Below are 15,575 nucleotides of genomic sequence, written 5' to 3'. Positions count from 1 at the left end.
AGTAGCTGTATAGGAGACAGAAACTCACCTCCGCCATTCTTATAGCAGAGGTATGGGAAACGCCAGACGTTCCCCAAACCCACGAAGCCGCCAGCGACGGACAGGATAAAGTCAAGCTTGGAGTTCCACTTCTCCCTCTGGACGGGCTTCCCCTCTGCCTCGTCCTCGGGCCGGGTGCCCGGGCTCTTCCCTGGGGAAGGCTTCAGCGTGTCCTTATGGAAGTCCTTCAGACACTGGAGCTTCTCTTTCTGTGCCATGCTGCGGGAGGGAGGGAGAGAGAGAAGGAGTGGGGGGGAAGTCAATTATTAGATAGAGTTCATCTGAGGTGAGTTGATATCGTAATGACCTTAACACAACTCCTAGCATCCTTGTCAATTGGATTTATGGGTTCCTGGGTTTATTCCCCCCCAAATTTGCTGCAATATGTTCAAGAATAAAAAACACCACACTTCATGGTGAACGGGGGTCCATCTGTATAAATGACTGACCTACATAGACGCCTGAACAACTTCTTCACACAGTCACGGACATGAGGGTCTTATTCATTAGGCACCAAACAGAAGAAAACAGACAGATAAAGGGAGGGACTAACTCAACTTGTCCAATAAGAAACTCTTATTTTCTATGGTGTGAGCGAATGAATACGACCCAGTTTGGGCTGCTCGGTGATCTGTCCTTTGAGGAACGAGCTGAAGTGAATATCTCAAGTATTTGCTGTTGAGAGCAGGACACAGACTGACTGAAATACAGTGTCTTACAAAAAGGTGTGGGTGTGTATGAGGCAGAAAAAGGTGTGTATGAGGCAGAGGAAGGTGTGTATGAGGCAGAGGAAGGTGTGGATGAGGCAGAGGAAGGTGTGGATGAGTCAGGTGTGGAAGAGGCAGAGGAAGGTGTGCATGTGGCAGAGGAAGGTGTGGGTGTGTATGAGGCAGAGGAAGGTGTGTGTGTGTATGAGGCAGAGGAACGTATGTATGAGGCAGAGGAAGGTGTGGATAAAGCAGAGAAAGGTGTGTATGAGGCAGAGAAAGGTGTGGATGAGGCAGAGGAAGGTGTGTACGAGGCAGGGGAAGGTGTGAATGAAGCACAGAAAGGTGTGTATGAGGCAGAGGAAGGTGTGAATGAGGCAGAGGAAGGTGTGGATGAGGAAGGTGTGGATGAGGCAGAGGAAGGTGTGGGTAAAGCAGAGGAAGGTGTCTATGAGGCGGAGGAAGGTTTGGATGAGGCAGAGGAAGGTGTGTATGAGGTAGAGGAAGGTGTGTATGAGGCAGAGGAAAGTGTGTATGAGGTAGAGGAAGGTGTGTATGAGGCAGAGGAAAGTGTGGATGAGGTAGAGGAAGGTGTGTATGAGGCAGAGGAAGGTGTGGATGAGGCAGAGGAAGGTGTGGATGAGGCAGAGGAAGGTGTGGATGAGGCAGAGGAAGGTGTGGATGAGGTAGAGGAAGGTGTGTATGAGGTAGAGGAAAGTGTGGATGAGGTAGAGGAAGGTGTGTATGAGGCAGAGGAAGGTGTGGATGAGGCAGAGGAAGGTGTGGATGAGGCAGAGGAAGGTGTGTATGAAGCAGAGGAAGGTGTGGATGAGGCAGAGGAAGGTGTGGATGAGGCAGAGGAAGGTGTGGATGAGGCAGAGGAAAGTGTGGATGAGGTAGAGGAAGGTGTGTATGAGGCAGAGGAAGGTGTGGATGAGGCAGAGGAAGGTGTGGATGAGGCAGAGGAAGGTGTGGATGAGGCAGAGGAAGGTGTGGATGAGGCAGAGGAAGGTGTGTATGAAGCAGAGGAAGGTGTGGATGAGGCAGAGGAAGGTGTGGATGAGGCAGAGGAAGGTGTGTATGAGGCAGAGGAAGGTGTGGATGAGGCAGAGGAAGATGTGGATGAGGCAGAGGAAGGTGTGGATGAGGCAGAGGAAGGTGTGGATGAGGCAGAGGAAGGTGTGGATGAGGCAGAGGAAGGTGTGGATGAGGCAGAGGAAGGTGTGTATGAAGCAGAGGAAGGTGTGGATGAGGCAGAGGAAGGTGTGGATGAGGCAGAGGAAGGTGTGTATGAGGCAGAGGAAGGTGTGGATGAGGCAGAGGAAGATGTGGATGAGGCAGAGGAAGGTGTGGATGAGGCAGAGGAAGGTGTGGATGAGGCAGAGGAAGGTGTGGATGAGGCAGAGGAAGGTGTGGATGAGGCAGAGGAAGGTGTGTATGAAGCAGAGGAAGGTGTGGATGAGGCAGAGGAAGGTGTGGATGAGGCAGAGGAAGGTGTGGATGAGGCAGAGGAAAGTGTGGATGAGGCAGAGGAAGGTGTGTATGAAGCAGGTGTGGGTGTGTGTAAATATATATCTCATCAATAAATCAATTATCAATTATTGATTAACCCATAATTTCTGTGTGTGTGTCTGTGTGATAAAATAATTTGGTGGATGCTTATATTTGTCCTATGACACACGTACACATGTGAATTGGAAATTGACTTCCTGCATATCCCAACTCCCCCTGAGACACCCTGGGAGAGTGGGATCACGGCCAGGGTGTCAGACTTATCAACGGTGACCCTATGGGTGTCTGTGTGTGTGTGTGTGTGTGTGTGTGTGTGTGTGTGTGTGTGTGTGTGTGTGTGTGTGTGTGTGTGTGTGTGTGTGTGTGTGTGTGTGTGCGTGCGTGCGTGCGTGGGTGTAAATTTAACCTGTCAAACCCCATGGCTATAATTCACATACACACTTCATACAGTCATCTCAACACAAATTCCTAGAGGGGCATATAATTGATGGCTTGGATATCCTGTTCTCATTTTCCAACCCTGGTACAGAGTAACTGAACTTACAGTAGATGCATCAATCAATTATCCCATGTCTATAATACTTTACTAATGTTTTTGTAATTCACAAAATAAATATGAGGGGAAATGCTTGGTTTAATAAAGCATTGAAGTATGTGTGATAGCATATAGGCCTACATAATCATGATATTTAGCACATCAGAATTGAACTGTATTGCCTCTTGCCTCTTGCTAGGCAGTCATTGTAAATAAGAATTTGTTCTTAATTTGATCTGCCTGGAAAAAACATAAATGTTTCAAAAATCATAAAATTGCTCTGTCACTATGTACAACTGGTTAGGCCAGCCAAGTCAAAAGCAAACTTTACACACATCACAAAAACTACTGTGGACATTACGAGCCGAGGGTTATGAGGGATGGAGGACTCACAGAGGTGAGAAGCCAAGATGTAACACTCGATCCACAGTGGTGTACACTTGATACCCCGAGCCCTCGCTCTGAACGAGGCTCTCTAAAGCAGTTTCCATTTGTCAATGTCTCTCTCTACTCTCTCTGTGTCCTCTATGTACTTCCTAATAGGACTAGTGTATGTTGAAATGTAAACAGATATTGAATCTCCGTCCAAAAGGAAACATACACATTATTTACACTGTACACACTGTACAGTAGGCTACACATTATTTAAACTGTACAGTAGGCTACACAGTATTTAAACTGTACAGTAGTCTACACAGTATTTAAACTGTACAGTAGTCTACACAGTATTTAAACTGTATAGTAGTCTAGTAGGCTACACAGTATTTAAACTGTACAGTAGTCTACACAGTATTTAAACTGTACAGTAGGCTACACAGTATTTAAACTGTACAGTAGTCTACACAGTATTTAAACTGTACAGTAGGCTACACAGTATTTAAACTGTACAGTAGTCTACACAGTATTTAAACTGTACAGTAGGCTACACAGTATTTAAACTGTACAGTAGGCTACACAGTATTTAAACTGTACAGTAGTCTACACAGTATTTAAACTGTACAGTAGTCTACACAGTATTTAAACTGTATAGTAGTCTAGTAGGCTACACAGTATTTAAACTGTACAGTAGGCTACACAGTATTTAAACTGTACAGTAGTCTACACAGTATTTAAACTGTACAGTAGTCTACACAGTATTTAAACTGTACAGTAGGCTACACAGTATTTAAACTGTACAGTAGTCTACACAGTATTTAAACTGTACAGTAGGCTACACAGTATTTAAACTGTACAGTAGTCTACACAGTATTTAAACTGTATAGTAGTCTAGTAGGCTACACAGTATTTAAACTGTACAGTAGGCTACACAGTATTTAAACTGTACAGTAGTCTACACAGTATTTAAACTGTACAGTAGGCTACACAGTATTTAAACTGTACAGTAGGCTACACAGTATTTAAACTGTACAGTAGGCTACACAGTATTTAAACTGTACAGTAGTCTACACAGTATTTAAACTGTACAGTAGTCTACACAGTATTTAAACTGTACAGTAGTCTACACAGTATTTAAACTGTACAGTAGGCTACACAGTATTTAAACTGTACAGTAGGCTACACAGTATTTAAACTGTACAGTAGGCTACACAGTATTTAAACTGTACAGTAGCTCAGTTTCCACCTCATTTTATGGGCAGTGTACACATAGCCTTGAGGGCCAGGTCTGACTATGGCTGTCTTTCTCAATAGCAAGGCTATGCTCACTGAGTCTGTACATAGTCAAAGCTTTCCTTAATTTTAGGTCAGTCACAGTGGTCAGGTATTCTGCCACTGTGTACTCTCTGTTTAGGGACAAATAGCATTCTAGTTTGCTCTGTTTTTGGTTAATTATTTCCAATGTGTCAAGTAATTATCTTTTTGTTTTCTCATGATTTGGTTGGGTCTAATTGTGTTGCTGTCCTGGGGCTCTGTGGGGTCTGTTTGTGTTTGTGAACAGAGCCCCAGGACCAGCTTGCTTAAGGGACTCTTCTCCAGGTTCATCTCTCTGTAGGTAATGGCTTTGTTATGGACGGTTTGGGAATCGCTTCCTTTTAGGTGGTTGTAGAATTTAATGGCTCTTTTCTGGATTTTCATAATTAGCGGGTATCGGCCTAATTCTGCTCTGCATGCATTATTTGGTGTTTTACGTTGTACACCGAGGATGTTTTTGCAGAATTCTGCATGAAGAGTTTCAATTAGGTTTTTCTCCCATTTTGTGAATGCTTGGTTGGTGAGCGGACCCCAGACATCAACCACTCTCTCTCCCTCTCCTTCGCTCTCTCTGTCTGTCTCTTTCTTTCTCCACCTGCTCTCCGCACTCTAAATAGCCTTTGAGAGACATCTGTCGATAAAGCTGTTTGTCGATAAAGTTTACAAGGATATTTTAAAAAATGGAGTAAGTACCTCCACTTAATAACCTTCAAACAGCCACATAACAGGAAGAGAGGCAGACCAAACCAAGACATAACCTTGTACAGCTGTGTTCCTAACACTAACAAAGACATTTGGATTAAATCAATAATGTCAAAGAAAATAATCAACTATCTATTCTACTTTAATTCTCAAATATTTAGAACTACATCGTGTATAAAGTTACACATGTACCAACACATACTGTTTAACAACTGTTATAACTGTATATAGAAAAAAACGACCAAAACCAGTTATTTATTGGGTAAAACAACAACGTTTCAGCGTCACTGTGCCTTCTTCCGTGTGATGTCATGAATGCTTGAACCAGGTTATGTGCTTTTTATTAGTGTTTCACCTGTCACCGTGACTCTGGCCAGCTTCTTTATTTGTAGTAGTATATCACCTGTCACCGTGACTCTGGCCAGCTTCTTTATTTGTATTAGTATATCACCTGTCACCGTGACTCTGGCCAGCTTCTTTATTTGTATTAGTATATCACCTGTCACCGTGACTCTGGCCAGCTTCTTTATTTGTATTAGTATATCACCTGTCACCGTGACTCTGGCCAGCTTCTTTATTTGTATTAGTATATCACCTGTCACCGTGACTCTGGCCAGCTTCTTTATTTGTATTAGTATATCACCTGTCACCGTGACTCTGGCCAGCTTCTTTATTTGTATTAGTATATCACCTGTCACCGTGACTCTGGCCAGCTTCTTTATTTGTATTAGTATATCACCTGTCACCGTGACTCTGGCCAGCTTCTTTATTTGTAGTAGTGTATCACCTGTCACCGTGACTCTGGCCAGCTTCTTTATTTGTATTAGTGTATCACCTGTCACCGTGACTCTGGCCAGCTTCTTTATTTGTATTACTATATCACCTGTCACCGTGACTCTGGCCAGCTTCTTTATTTGTATTAGTATATCACCTGTCACCGTGACTCTGGCCAGCTTCTTTATTTGTATTAGTATATCACCTGTCACCGTGACTCTGGCCAGCTTCTTTATTTGTAGTAGTATATCACCTGTCACCGTGACTCTGGCCAGCTTCTTTATTTGTATTAGTATATCACCTGTCACCGTGACTCTGGCCAGCTTCTTTATTTGTATTAGTATATCACCTGTCACCGTGACTCTGGCCAGCTTCTTTATTTGTAGTAGTATATCACCTGTCACCGTGACTCTGGCCAGCTTCTTTATTTGTATTAGTATATCACCTGTCACCGTGACTCTGGCCAGCTTCTTTATTTGTATTAGTATATCACCTGTCACCGTGACTCTGGCCAGCTTCTTTATTTGTAGTAATATATCACCTGTCACCGTGACTCTGGCCAGCTTCTTTATTTGTAGTAGTATATCACCTGTCACCGTGACTCTGGCCAGCTTCTTTATTTGTATTAGTATATCACCTGTCACCGTGACTCTGGCCAGCTTCTTTATTTGTAGTAGTATATCACCTGTCACCGTGACTCTGGCCAGCTTCTTTATTTGTATTAGTATATCACCTGTCACCGTGACTCTGGCCAGCTTCTTTATTTGTATTAGTATATCACCTGTCACCGTGACTCTGGCCAGCTTCTTTATTTGTATTAGTATATCACCTGTCACCGTGACTCTGGCCAGCTTCTTTATTTGTATTAGTATATCACCTGTCACCGTGACTCTGGCCAGCTTCTTTATTTGTATTAGTGTTTCACCTGTCACCGTGACTCTGGCCAGCTTCTTTATTTGTATTAGTATATCACCTGTCACCGTGACTCTGGCCAGCTTCTTTATTTGTATTAGTATATCACCTGTCACCGTGACTCTGGCCAGCTTCTTTATTTGTAGTAGTATATCACCTGTCACCGTGACTCTGGCCAGCTTCTTTATTTGTAGTAGTATATCACCTGTCACCGTGACTCTGGCCAGCTTCTTTATTTGTATTAGTATATCACCTGTCACCGTGACTCTGGCCAGCTTCTTTATTTGTAGTAGTATATCACCTGTCACCGTGACTCTGGCCAGCTTCTTTATTTGTATTAGTATATCACCTGTCACCGTGACTCTGGCCAGCTTCTTTATTTGTATTAGTATATCACCTGTCACCGTGACTCTGGCCAGCTTCTTTATTTGTATTAGTATATCACCTGTCACCGTGACTCTGGCCAGCTTCTTTATTTGTATTAGTATATCACCTGTCACCGTGACTCTGGCCAGCTTCTTTATTTGTATTAGTATATCACCTGTCACCGTGACTCTGGCCAGCTTCTTTATTTGTATTAGTATATCACCTGTCACCGTGACTCTGGCCAGCTTCTTTATTTGTAGTAGTATATCACCTGTCACCGTGACTCTGGCCAGCTTCTTTATTTGTAGTAGTATATCACCTGTCACCGTGACTCTGGCCAGCTTCTTTATTTGTAGTAGTATATCACCTGTCACCGTGACTCTGGCCAGCTTCTTTATTTGTAGTAGTATATCACCTGTCACCGTGACTCTGGCCAGCTTCTTTATTTGTATTAGTATATCACCTGTCACCGTGACTCTGGCCAGCTTCTTTATTTGTATTAGTATATCACCTGTCACCGTGACTCTGGCCAGCTTCTTTATTTGTAGTAGTATATCACCTGTCACCGTGACTCTGGCCAGCTTCTTTATTTGTATTAGTATATCACCTGTCACCGTGACTCTGGCCAGCTTCTTTATTTGTATTAGTATATCACCTGTCACCGTGACTCTGGCCAGCTTCTTTATTTGTAGTAGTATATCACCTGTCACCGTGACTCTGGCCAGCTTCTTTAAGTGCTCTGGCTGCTCACTCAGACTAAACAGAGCAGACACCAAGGGACCACCCATATGCACCAGCTGTGTCCCAAATGGCACCCTATTCCCTGCACTACGACCCATAGAGCTCTAATCAAAAGAAGTGCACTTTGTATGGAATAGTGTTCCTATTGGAATGCAGCCTAAGACAATTAAACGCAATGTGCAGATTGGACAGCGCTCCCGAGCCGAAGATGACACAGCCGACTGTGAGTCTGTGACTGTGAGGCTGTTACTGTGTGACTGTGAGGCTATGACTGTGAGGCTGTGACTGTAAGCCTGTGACTGTAAGGCTGTGACTGTGAGGCTGTGACTGTGAGGCTGTGACTGTGAGGCTGTGACTGTAAGGCTGTGACTGTGAGGCTGTGACTGTAAGGCTGTGACTGTGAGGCTGTGACTGTAAGGCTGTGACTGTGAGGCTGTGACTGTGAGGCTGTGACTGTGAGGCTGTGACTGTGAGGCTGTTACTGTGAGGCTGTGGCTGTGAGGCTGTTACTGTAAGGCTGTGACTGTGAGGCTGTGACTGTGAGGCTGTGACTGTGAGGCTGTTACTGTGAGGCTGTGGCTGTGAGGCTGTTACTGTGAGTCTGTGACTGTGAGGCTGTGGCTGTGAGGCTGTGGCTGTGACTGTGAGGCTGTGACTGTGAGGCTGTTACTGTAAGGCTGTGACTGTGAGGCTGTGACTGTGAGGGTGTGACTGTGAGGCTGTTACTGTGAGGCTGTGGCTGTGAGGCTGTTACTGTGAGGCTGTTACTATAAGGCTGTGACTGTGAGGCTGTGACTGTGAGGCTGTGACTGTGAGGCTGTGACTGTAAGGCTGTTACTGTGAGGCTGTGACTGTGAGGGTGTGACTGTGAGGCTGTTACTGTGAGGCTGTGGCTGTGAGGCTGTTACTGTGAGGCTGTTACTATAAGGCTGTGACTGTGAGGCTGTGACTGTGAGGCTGTGACTGTGAGGCTGTGACTGTAAGGCTGTTACTGTGAGGCTGTGGCTGTGAGGCTGTGACTGTGAAGCTGTGACTGTGAAGCTGTTACTGTGAGGCTGTGGCTGTGAGGCTGTGACTGTGAGGCTGTTACTATAAGGCTGTTACTGTGAGACTGTTACTGTGAGGCTGTGACTGTGAGGCTGTTACTGTAAGGCTGTGACTGTGAGGCTGTTACTCTAAGGCTTCGGCTGTGAGGTTGTTACTGTGAGGCTGTTACTGTGTGACTGTGAGGCTGTGACTGTGAGGCTGTGACTGTGAGGCTGTGAGACTGTGACTGTGAGGCTGTGACTGTAAGACTGTGACTGTGAGGCTGTGACTGTGAGGCTGTGACTGTGAGGCTGTTACTGTGAGGCTGTTACTATGAGGCTGTGACTGTGAGGCTGTGACTGTGAGGCTATGACTGTGAGGCTGTTACTGTGAGGCTGTTACTGTAAGGCTGTGACTGTGAGGCTGTGACTGGGATGCTGTAAATTTCCACTCACTACCCAGAAAGGAGAGGGCTGTGTGGGCTGTGTCTGCATGCGTTTGTGTGTGTGTGTGTGTGTATGTGTGTGTGTGTATGTGTATGTGTATGTGTGTGTGTGTGTGTGTGTGTGTGTGTGTGCGCGTGCGCGTGCGCGTGCGCGTGTGTGTGTGTGTGTGTGTGTGTGTGTGTGTGTGTGTGTGTGTGTGCACCTTCCTGGAATCATCCACTTTACATGTAACAAGAACACTGGTAAGTCAAGGCAAAGACTGATGGACTCAACAAGAACCTTACCAGTCCTGGGCAGCGATCCACACCTCTGTGCATCACCATTGGTACAGCAAGGTACTTGGGGTCTAATTCAGCACGACAACACCTTTCCCTTAAAAGTAAACTTAAATAACTGTAAACTTCCATTTCCTGAAATCGTACACTAATAGAATCTCAGTTCAAAAACCAAAAGAGAGGCTATGATTGGCTTCCTATTTGCAAGTTTATATCTGAATTCTGTAAAATCCCAAATCATCTTATCCGATGGCTTGGTAAATAGAGAATTGTCTCATTAAATGGCACCGGTACAGTGTATTATCCCAGCACAATAGGCACTTTCTCCACTGTATCCAATGTATTCTCTATCTCTATAGCCCACAGCACCACACAGACCAGCCTGGTCTCATCAACTAGACGTAACATAGCCCACAGCACCACACAGACCAGCCTGGTCTCATCAACTAGACGTAACATAGCCCACAGCACCACACACAGACCAGCCTGGTCTCATCGACTAGATGTAACATAGCCCACAGCACCACACACAGACCAGCCTGGTCTCATCGACTAGACGTAACACAATCCATACCACCCACACACAGACCAGCCTGGTCTCATCAACTAGACGTAACATAGCTAACAGCACCACACACAGACCAGCCTGGTCTCATCGACTAGACATAACATAACCCACAGCACCACACACAGACCAGCCTGGTCTCATCGACTAGACGTAACATAGCCCACAGCGACACACAGACACAATAGTCACACATGTTTGCATAAGCAGTTCCCTTCTTGTACAGCTGATTCAGAGGTTGGAAATAGAAAGGAATGCTCACACTCAAACACAACTGTTGAACGTGTGTGTGTGTGTGTGTGTGTGTGTGTGTGTGTGTGTGTGTGTGTGTGTGTGTGTGTGTGTGTGTGTGTGTGTGTCCTTGTTTACACCTTGCCCTAACATGTGAGTTTCCATCTGTTAACGCTTGATTGATATCCAGACACAATACGTGTCTGACTACCGGAGGAAGTGGTCAGAAACATCACATTCAGATCACAATGTGTCTTTTATTCGTCTACAAATGTCTAAAAATGGGGGCTTAATCAGAATGTGACAAAGATCAGGACAAAGGATGTTAGCACCAGAAATGAACACTGCTAAAAACAGTTGAGTCACAGCACTTTCTCCCTCTCTCTTTGATCTCTGCCTCTCTCTCTCTGACTCTCTCTCTCTCTGACTCTCTCTCTCTGACTCGCACTCTCTCTGACTCTCTTCTCTCTGACTCTCACTCTCTGACTCTCGCTGACTCTCTATCTCTGACTCTCTCTATCTCTGACTCTCTCTCTCTCTGACTCTCTTCTCTCTCTCTCTGACTCTCACTCTCTCTCTCTGACTCTCTGTCTGACTCTCTCTCTATCTGACTCTCACTCTCTGACACTCTCTCGCTGACTCTCTCTCTCTGACACTCTCTCTGACTCTCTCTCTCTCTCTCTCTCTCTCTGACCCCCTCTCTCTTTCTGACTCTCTCTCTGACTCTCTCTCTCTTTCTGACTCTCTCTCTCTGACTCTCTCTCTATCTATCTGACTCTCACTCTCTGACACTCTCTCGCTGACTCTCTCTGACACTCTCTCTCTGACTCTCTCTCTCTCTCTGACTCTCTCTCTCTCTCTGTCTGACTCTCTCTCTCTGTCTGACTCTCTCTGCTCTAGTTATTATTGTCTTGGGTTGGGGGGATGGGACCTACATTGCATGCTCTCCTCTCCAACTGTAAACCACAGAGGACTTTGTCATGCTATTGAAATGCATCATGCAACATTCTGTGGTCCGGGGCCAGGGCCTTTCAGCAGACCTGGGTTCAAGTAGTATTTGAAATTAGTCAGCGTTGGCTTTAGCCTACCTGGTGGCCAGAGAGGCAGAGTTTGGCAGTTGTGTCACTACTGTATTGATTGTATTGTGCCAGCCAGGCTCAATCAAGTGCTAGGTAATGTATCAGAAATTATTTCAAATACTATTTGAACCCAGGCCTTCCGAGGCAACTGAAACTTCAGGTCTGGAGTCAGAGAAAGCAAGACATATTTATGTTGATTTATTTTCCCTTTTGTACTTGAACTATTTCCACATCGTTGTAACACTGTAGCCATAATATGAGATTTGAAATGTCTCTATTCCTTCAAAACTTTTGTGAGCGTAATATTTATTGTTAATTTTTTATTATTTATATTCTATTTCCCATGCCAATAAAGCCCTTTGAATTTAATTGAATTGAGAGCAGGGACAGAGAGAAAGAGAGAGAGAGAGTCAGTCTCAGGGACCTTACATAATGGCCCTACTTAAGACCATGGGCATTTCCACCGGGCCCTCACATTGAGATTTCCATTCCTCCCCTGAGTCCATGTTAACCTGCTATGATCTCTATTAGAGTTTTCAAATCTCTGTGATTAATTCAAGGAGAAGAAAGGAAGGAAGGATGGATGCTTTCAAAGTATTTCAACAAGGCCCCTGGCTCTCATGCTCAGCTGAGCTCCTCAATTAGACAGAGAGAGAGGGGGGGGGGGGGGGGTATAGGGAGGAAGCGCGAGAGGATGGAGAGGAGGGAAAGAGCGAGTGAGAGAGAGAGAGGGTGGAGAGGAGGGAAAGAGCGAGTGAGACAGAGAGAGGGTGGAGAGGAGGGAAAGAGCGAGCGACAGAGAGAGGGTGGAGAGGAGGGAAAGAGTGAGCGAGTGAGAGAGATAGATATTTACACAAAGTAACTATGAGGTGAAATAATGATTTACAGAGCTTCCAGGCACCCTGGGTATACGGCGTTATCTTAGTCGGGTGGATGAACGTTAGTAGTAGAACCCTTAGTTTCACCAATCCATGTGTGTTGACAAGTGACTCGGCTGCTTAAAGAGGAGAGGGGGAAGGAAGGATTTCAGAAGTATTCATACAGAGCTCGGCTTAATCTTGATCATCATTACAGTAGCCTAGATATTGTTCAACCTCATTAGACTTTATTGATAATGACAACCATTTTGGAAATACCCACAACGACCTCAAAACCCAATCACAAAGTAAACAGGGACTTATTGAATCATTAAACTAATTCTAGATATTCAAAGACCACATGCATCATGAGAAAAGGTTATTTCTGCCAGGAAAGTGGACATAAGGTAAACTATAGCGAAGATATATTTGCTTTTGCACATGTGATAGGGTAACATTATTACCCAAGTCAAAGCAAAGGAAACAAACTGCCAACAATGTTTCACTACAATTTTTATTACAATCATCAGGTATGGATATGGTCTTATCTATCCGTTTCAAACGCCCTTTATATTGCACGCTGCTACATTCCTTCCTCAAGGACACACGTTCAACCTCCAAGCTCCGATATAATCAACATAATTCATTATCTTTGTTCTACAACTGTTCCAATTATAGCGACAGAAAGAAGAAGTGGCCTTCACTGACACCGCTATATTCAACCATTTTTACCAAAGTTAAAGAGAGACGCAAACGTAGCTTCTGTAGCCTATTGATTAAATGTAGACTAGTGATTAAATGTAGACTAGTGATTAAATGTAGACTCGTGATTACCTGTAGCCTAGTGATTAAATGTAGACTAGTGATTACCTGTACCCTATGCAGGAGGGCTATAAACTGGGTCCTGGGAATAGTCTGTTTAGCCATTTTTCTCTCATTCCCAGCTACGCGCAAACTCGGTGACACGGGCGGCATTTAACGGAATATCGTTTTTTTTTTATCTGCAATGTAACACATCGCTGGTAGGCTAAACACGGAGTTAAGACTCATAGAGCTGTGTCTTCAGTTACCTTTCTGGGCATACTGAGAACGACAGAAATGAATGTAGGAAATGAAATAGAAAGTAGCCCCGTTTCTCGTGGTAAAGGATTGTATGGCAACGCCAGAAAACGACGCTGTTTTAACCTATAAACCCAAGTGCCGTGACTGTCTGAGGTAGACTGAATTATCATCAGACATATAATATCAGGCGTTGTTACACCGTTACACCATGCCAACACATAACCCATCTATGGCATAATCGTTTGATCACACAATGGACACCCACTATCGATTGAAGGAGAATATATTATGCCAGCCATTTGCAGGCTGGCTACACGACCGCAGACACTGCTCTTTATGTTCACCCACACACCAACTCAATTATTTATGTCCCCTGCCAGCCTTGAAGATCAACTCGTCTTTCGGAGATGCTATTCATCACACCGGATCGAAATGTGGGCAAGGCTATATGATGACACAATCTGGTCTACTTTAGCCTATGACAAAGAGAAAAATCAATTGCGCACATAAAATCAACTACACGAGGATAATGTCGGGTTGAATGTCTATGAAACTACTGTAAAATGAGCGACAATCACCACAACGTGTCGCCTATTCAAAATATGTTCATCTTCGTCTAGCTTAGCCTACTATATGACTGAGGAAACAATAGGCAGCATTTGTAGCCGAGCCTCAAGGAGGATGTGAGAGAGTTGATGTATGAAATGTAACATGAGCGAGCCAACCGTGCACCGTGCCCGCCACTCAGTAGCTGCTCTCTGTTCCGTTAGTCAGACATTAACCGCCCGGTGGTGGCAGAAAAGGAAATCATTCAGAGCCCCCCAAAAAACACACCTTACCAGTGGAATCACCTTAAAGTGAATTCATGTGTAAATGTAAACCTACGAAGTTATTCACTGTAGCCTAGGGTTGTCACAAAATAATATAGATATGATTTGCGTATAATTTGATTGAGTTTGGAGGAAAATGTAGGCTTCATCCCTTCTCTGATGCGAGGATATTTGCATGAGGTGTAAATAACAAGACTCAACCTTTAAGCGGAAATGTGTTCTGAACGTTCTGTTTTCAATAACGTAACAGAAAAATCATTATATGAACATGCAATAATGATTCATTCTCAAATGCTACTTTTTAAGCATTAAACGCCATAAATGAGATTGAACAACATATTGTGACACAGAAATTACAAAATTCACAATCGGAAATAAAATACTATAATTAATCTAATAGTATATGAACTCTAATCATTTGCATATAGCCTAGCTCATATAGCTGTAACCTAGGTGATGATGATGATGATTCCTTAGCCTACCTGTATTGGCTTGAATTTATTTTATTCCTTTAGAACTGATCAGTCCCTTCAGTGTAGTACGGTGGACGGCGTGTTGAATAGTGAGACTTACGGCGGTAAATGTTATTTATAAGGTTTTCTTTCTGACCTTTGTCTCTTAAAATGGGTGACCATGTGTGGAAAAACACCGGCCAACCTCCCAGTGCAACAGGAGAGCGTCTTCTTAAAGAGGCAGGTTTCGCTAGAATCAGCTCGGCGCTTGTTCCGCGCAGCAACATCACGTTGTGCTGTACGCACGCGCGCACAGAGAGCCCAAGAGATCCGAGGGAACGGAAAGCACACAGAAACAGCACATAGCCTTCCATGCGTGCCTGATAACAAATAGAATTGCCACTCAAGTATACTTAAATTCATTAACTTTTTTTTTCTATGCATTTATACTTGTTTAGCATTTTTTTCAAATGCATTTTTTTAAACAAACACTTTCCATTCTAAGAGTTTTCTGCACCGTCAGCTATGATTCACACATTGACATGTAGCGTAATATGTTGACATAAGCATAGCTGTTTACAGTAAAGCCTATTTGCAATTACCAACATCAACATCTAATGTGTTTTGGAAAAGACACCAGCCTATGCATTCAACATGCAATGTGTGTTATGAGTAAGTTCCATATAAGGACAGCCCATCCTAAGTAGTCAGTTTGAGGAAACAACCTAGATATTTTTTTTAAAGTGGCTTGAATGCCATTTGTTATAGACCTAAC

The 15,575-nt window shown here is 44.1% G+C and overlaps 1 protein-coding gene across 1 annotated transcript in view; it reads right to left on the bottom strand.

The window, feature by feature from the left end:
• slc6a6b (solute carrier family 6 member 6b) overlaps positions 1–14,892 on the bottom strand; it is a 35,690-nt gene extending 20,798 nt beyond the window's left edge. Inside the window, 2 exon segments of the mRNA NM_001139800.1 lie at positions 29–258; positions 14,831–14,892. Of these exon segments, the coding sequence (NP_001133272.1) occupies positions 29–257 (229 nt within the window). The 5' untranslated portion in view covers position 258; positions 14,831–14,892.
• Between the last annotated feature and the right edge of the window lie 683 nt (positions 14,893–15,575).

The sequence above is a fragment of the Salmo salar genome, chromosome 22, assembly GCF_965601325.2.
Source record: "Salmo salar chromosome 22, fSalSal1, whole genome shotgun sequence".
Classification (NCBI taxonomy): domain Eukaryota; kingdom Metazoa; phylum Chordata; class Actinopteri; order Salmoniformes; family Salmonidae; genus Salmo; species Salmo salar.
This window is presented reverse-complemented; position numbering and strand designations above follow the sequence as displayed.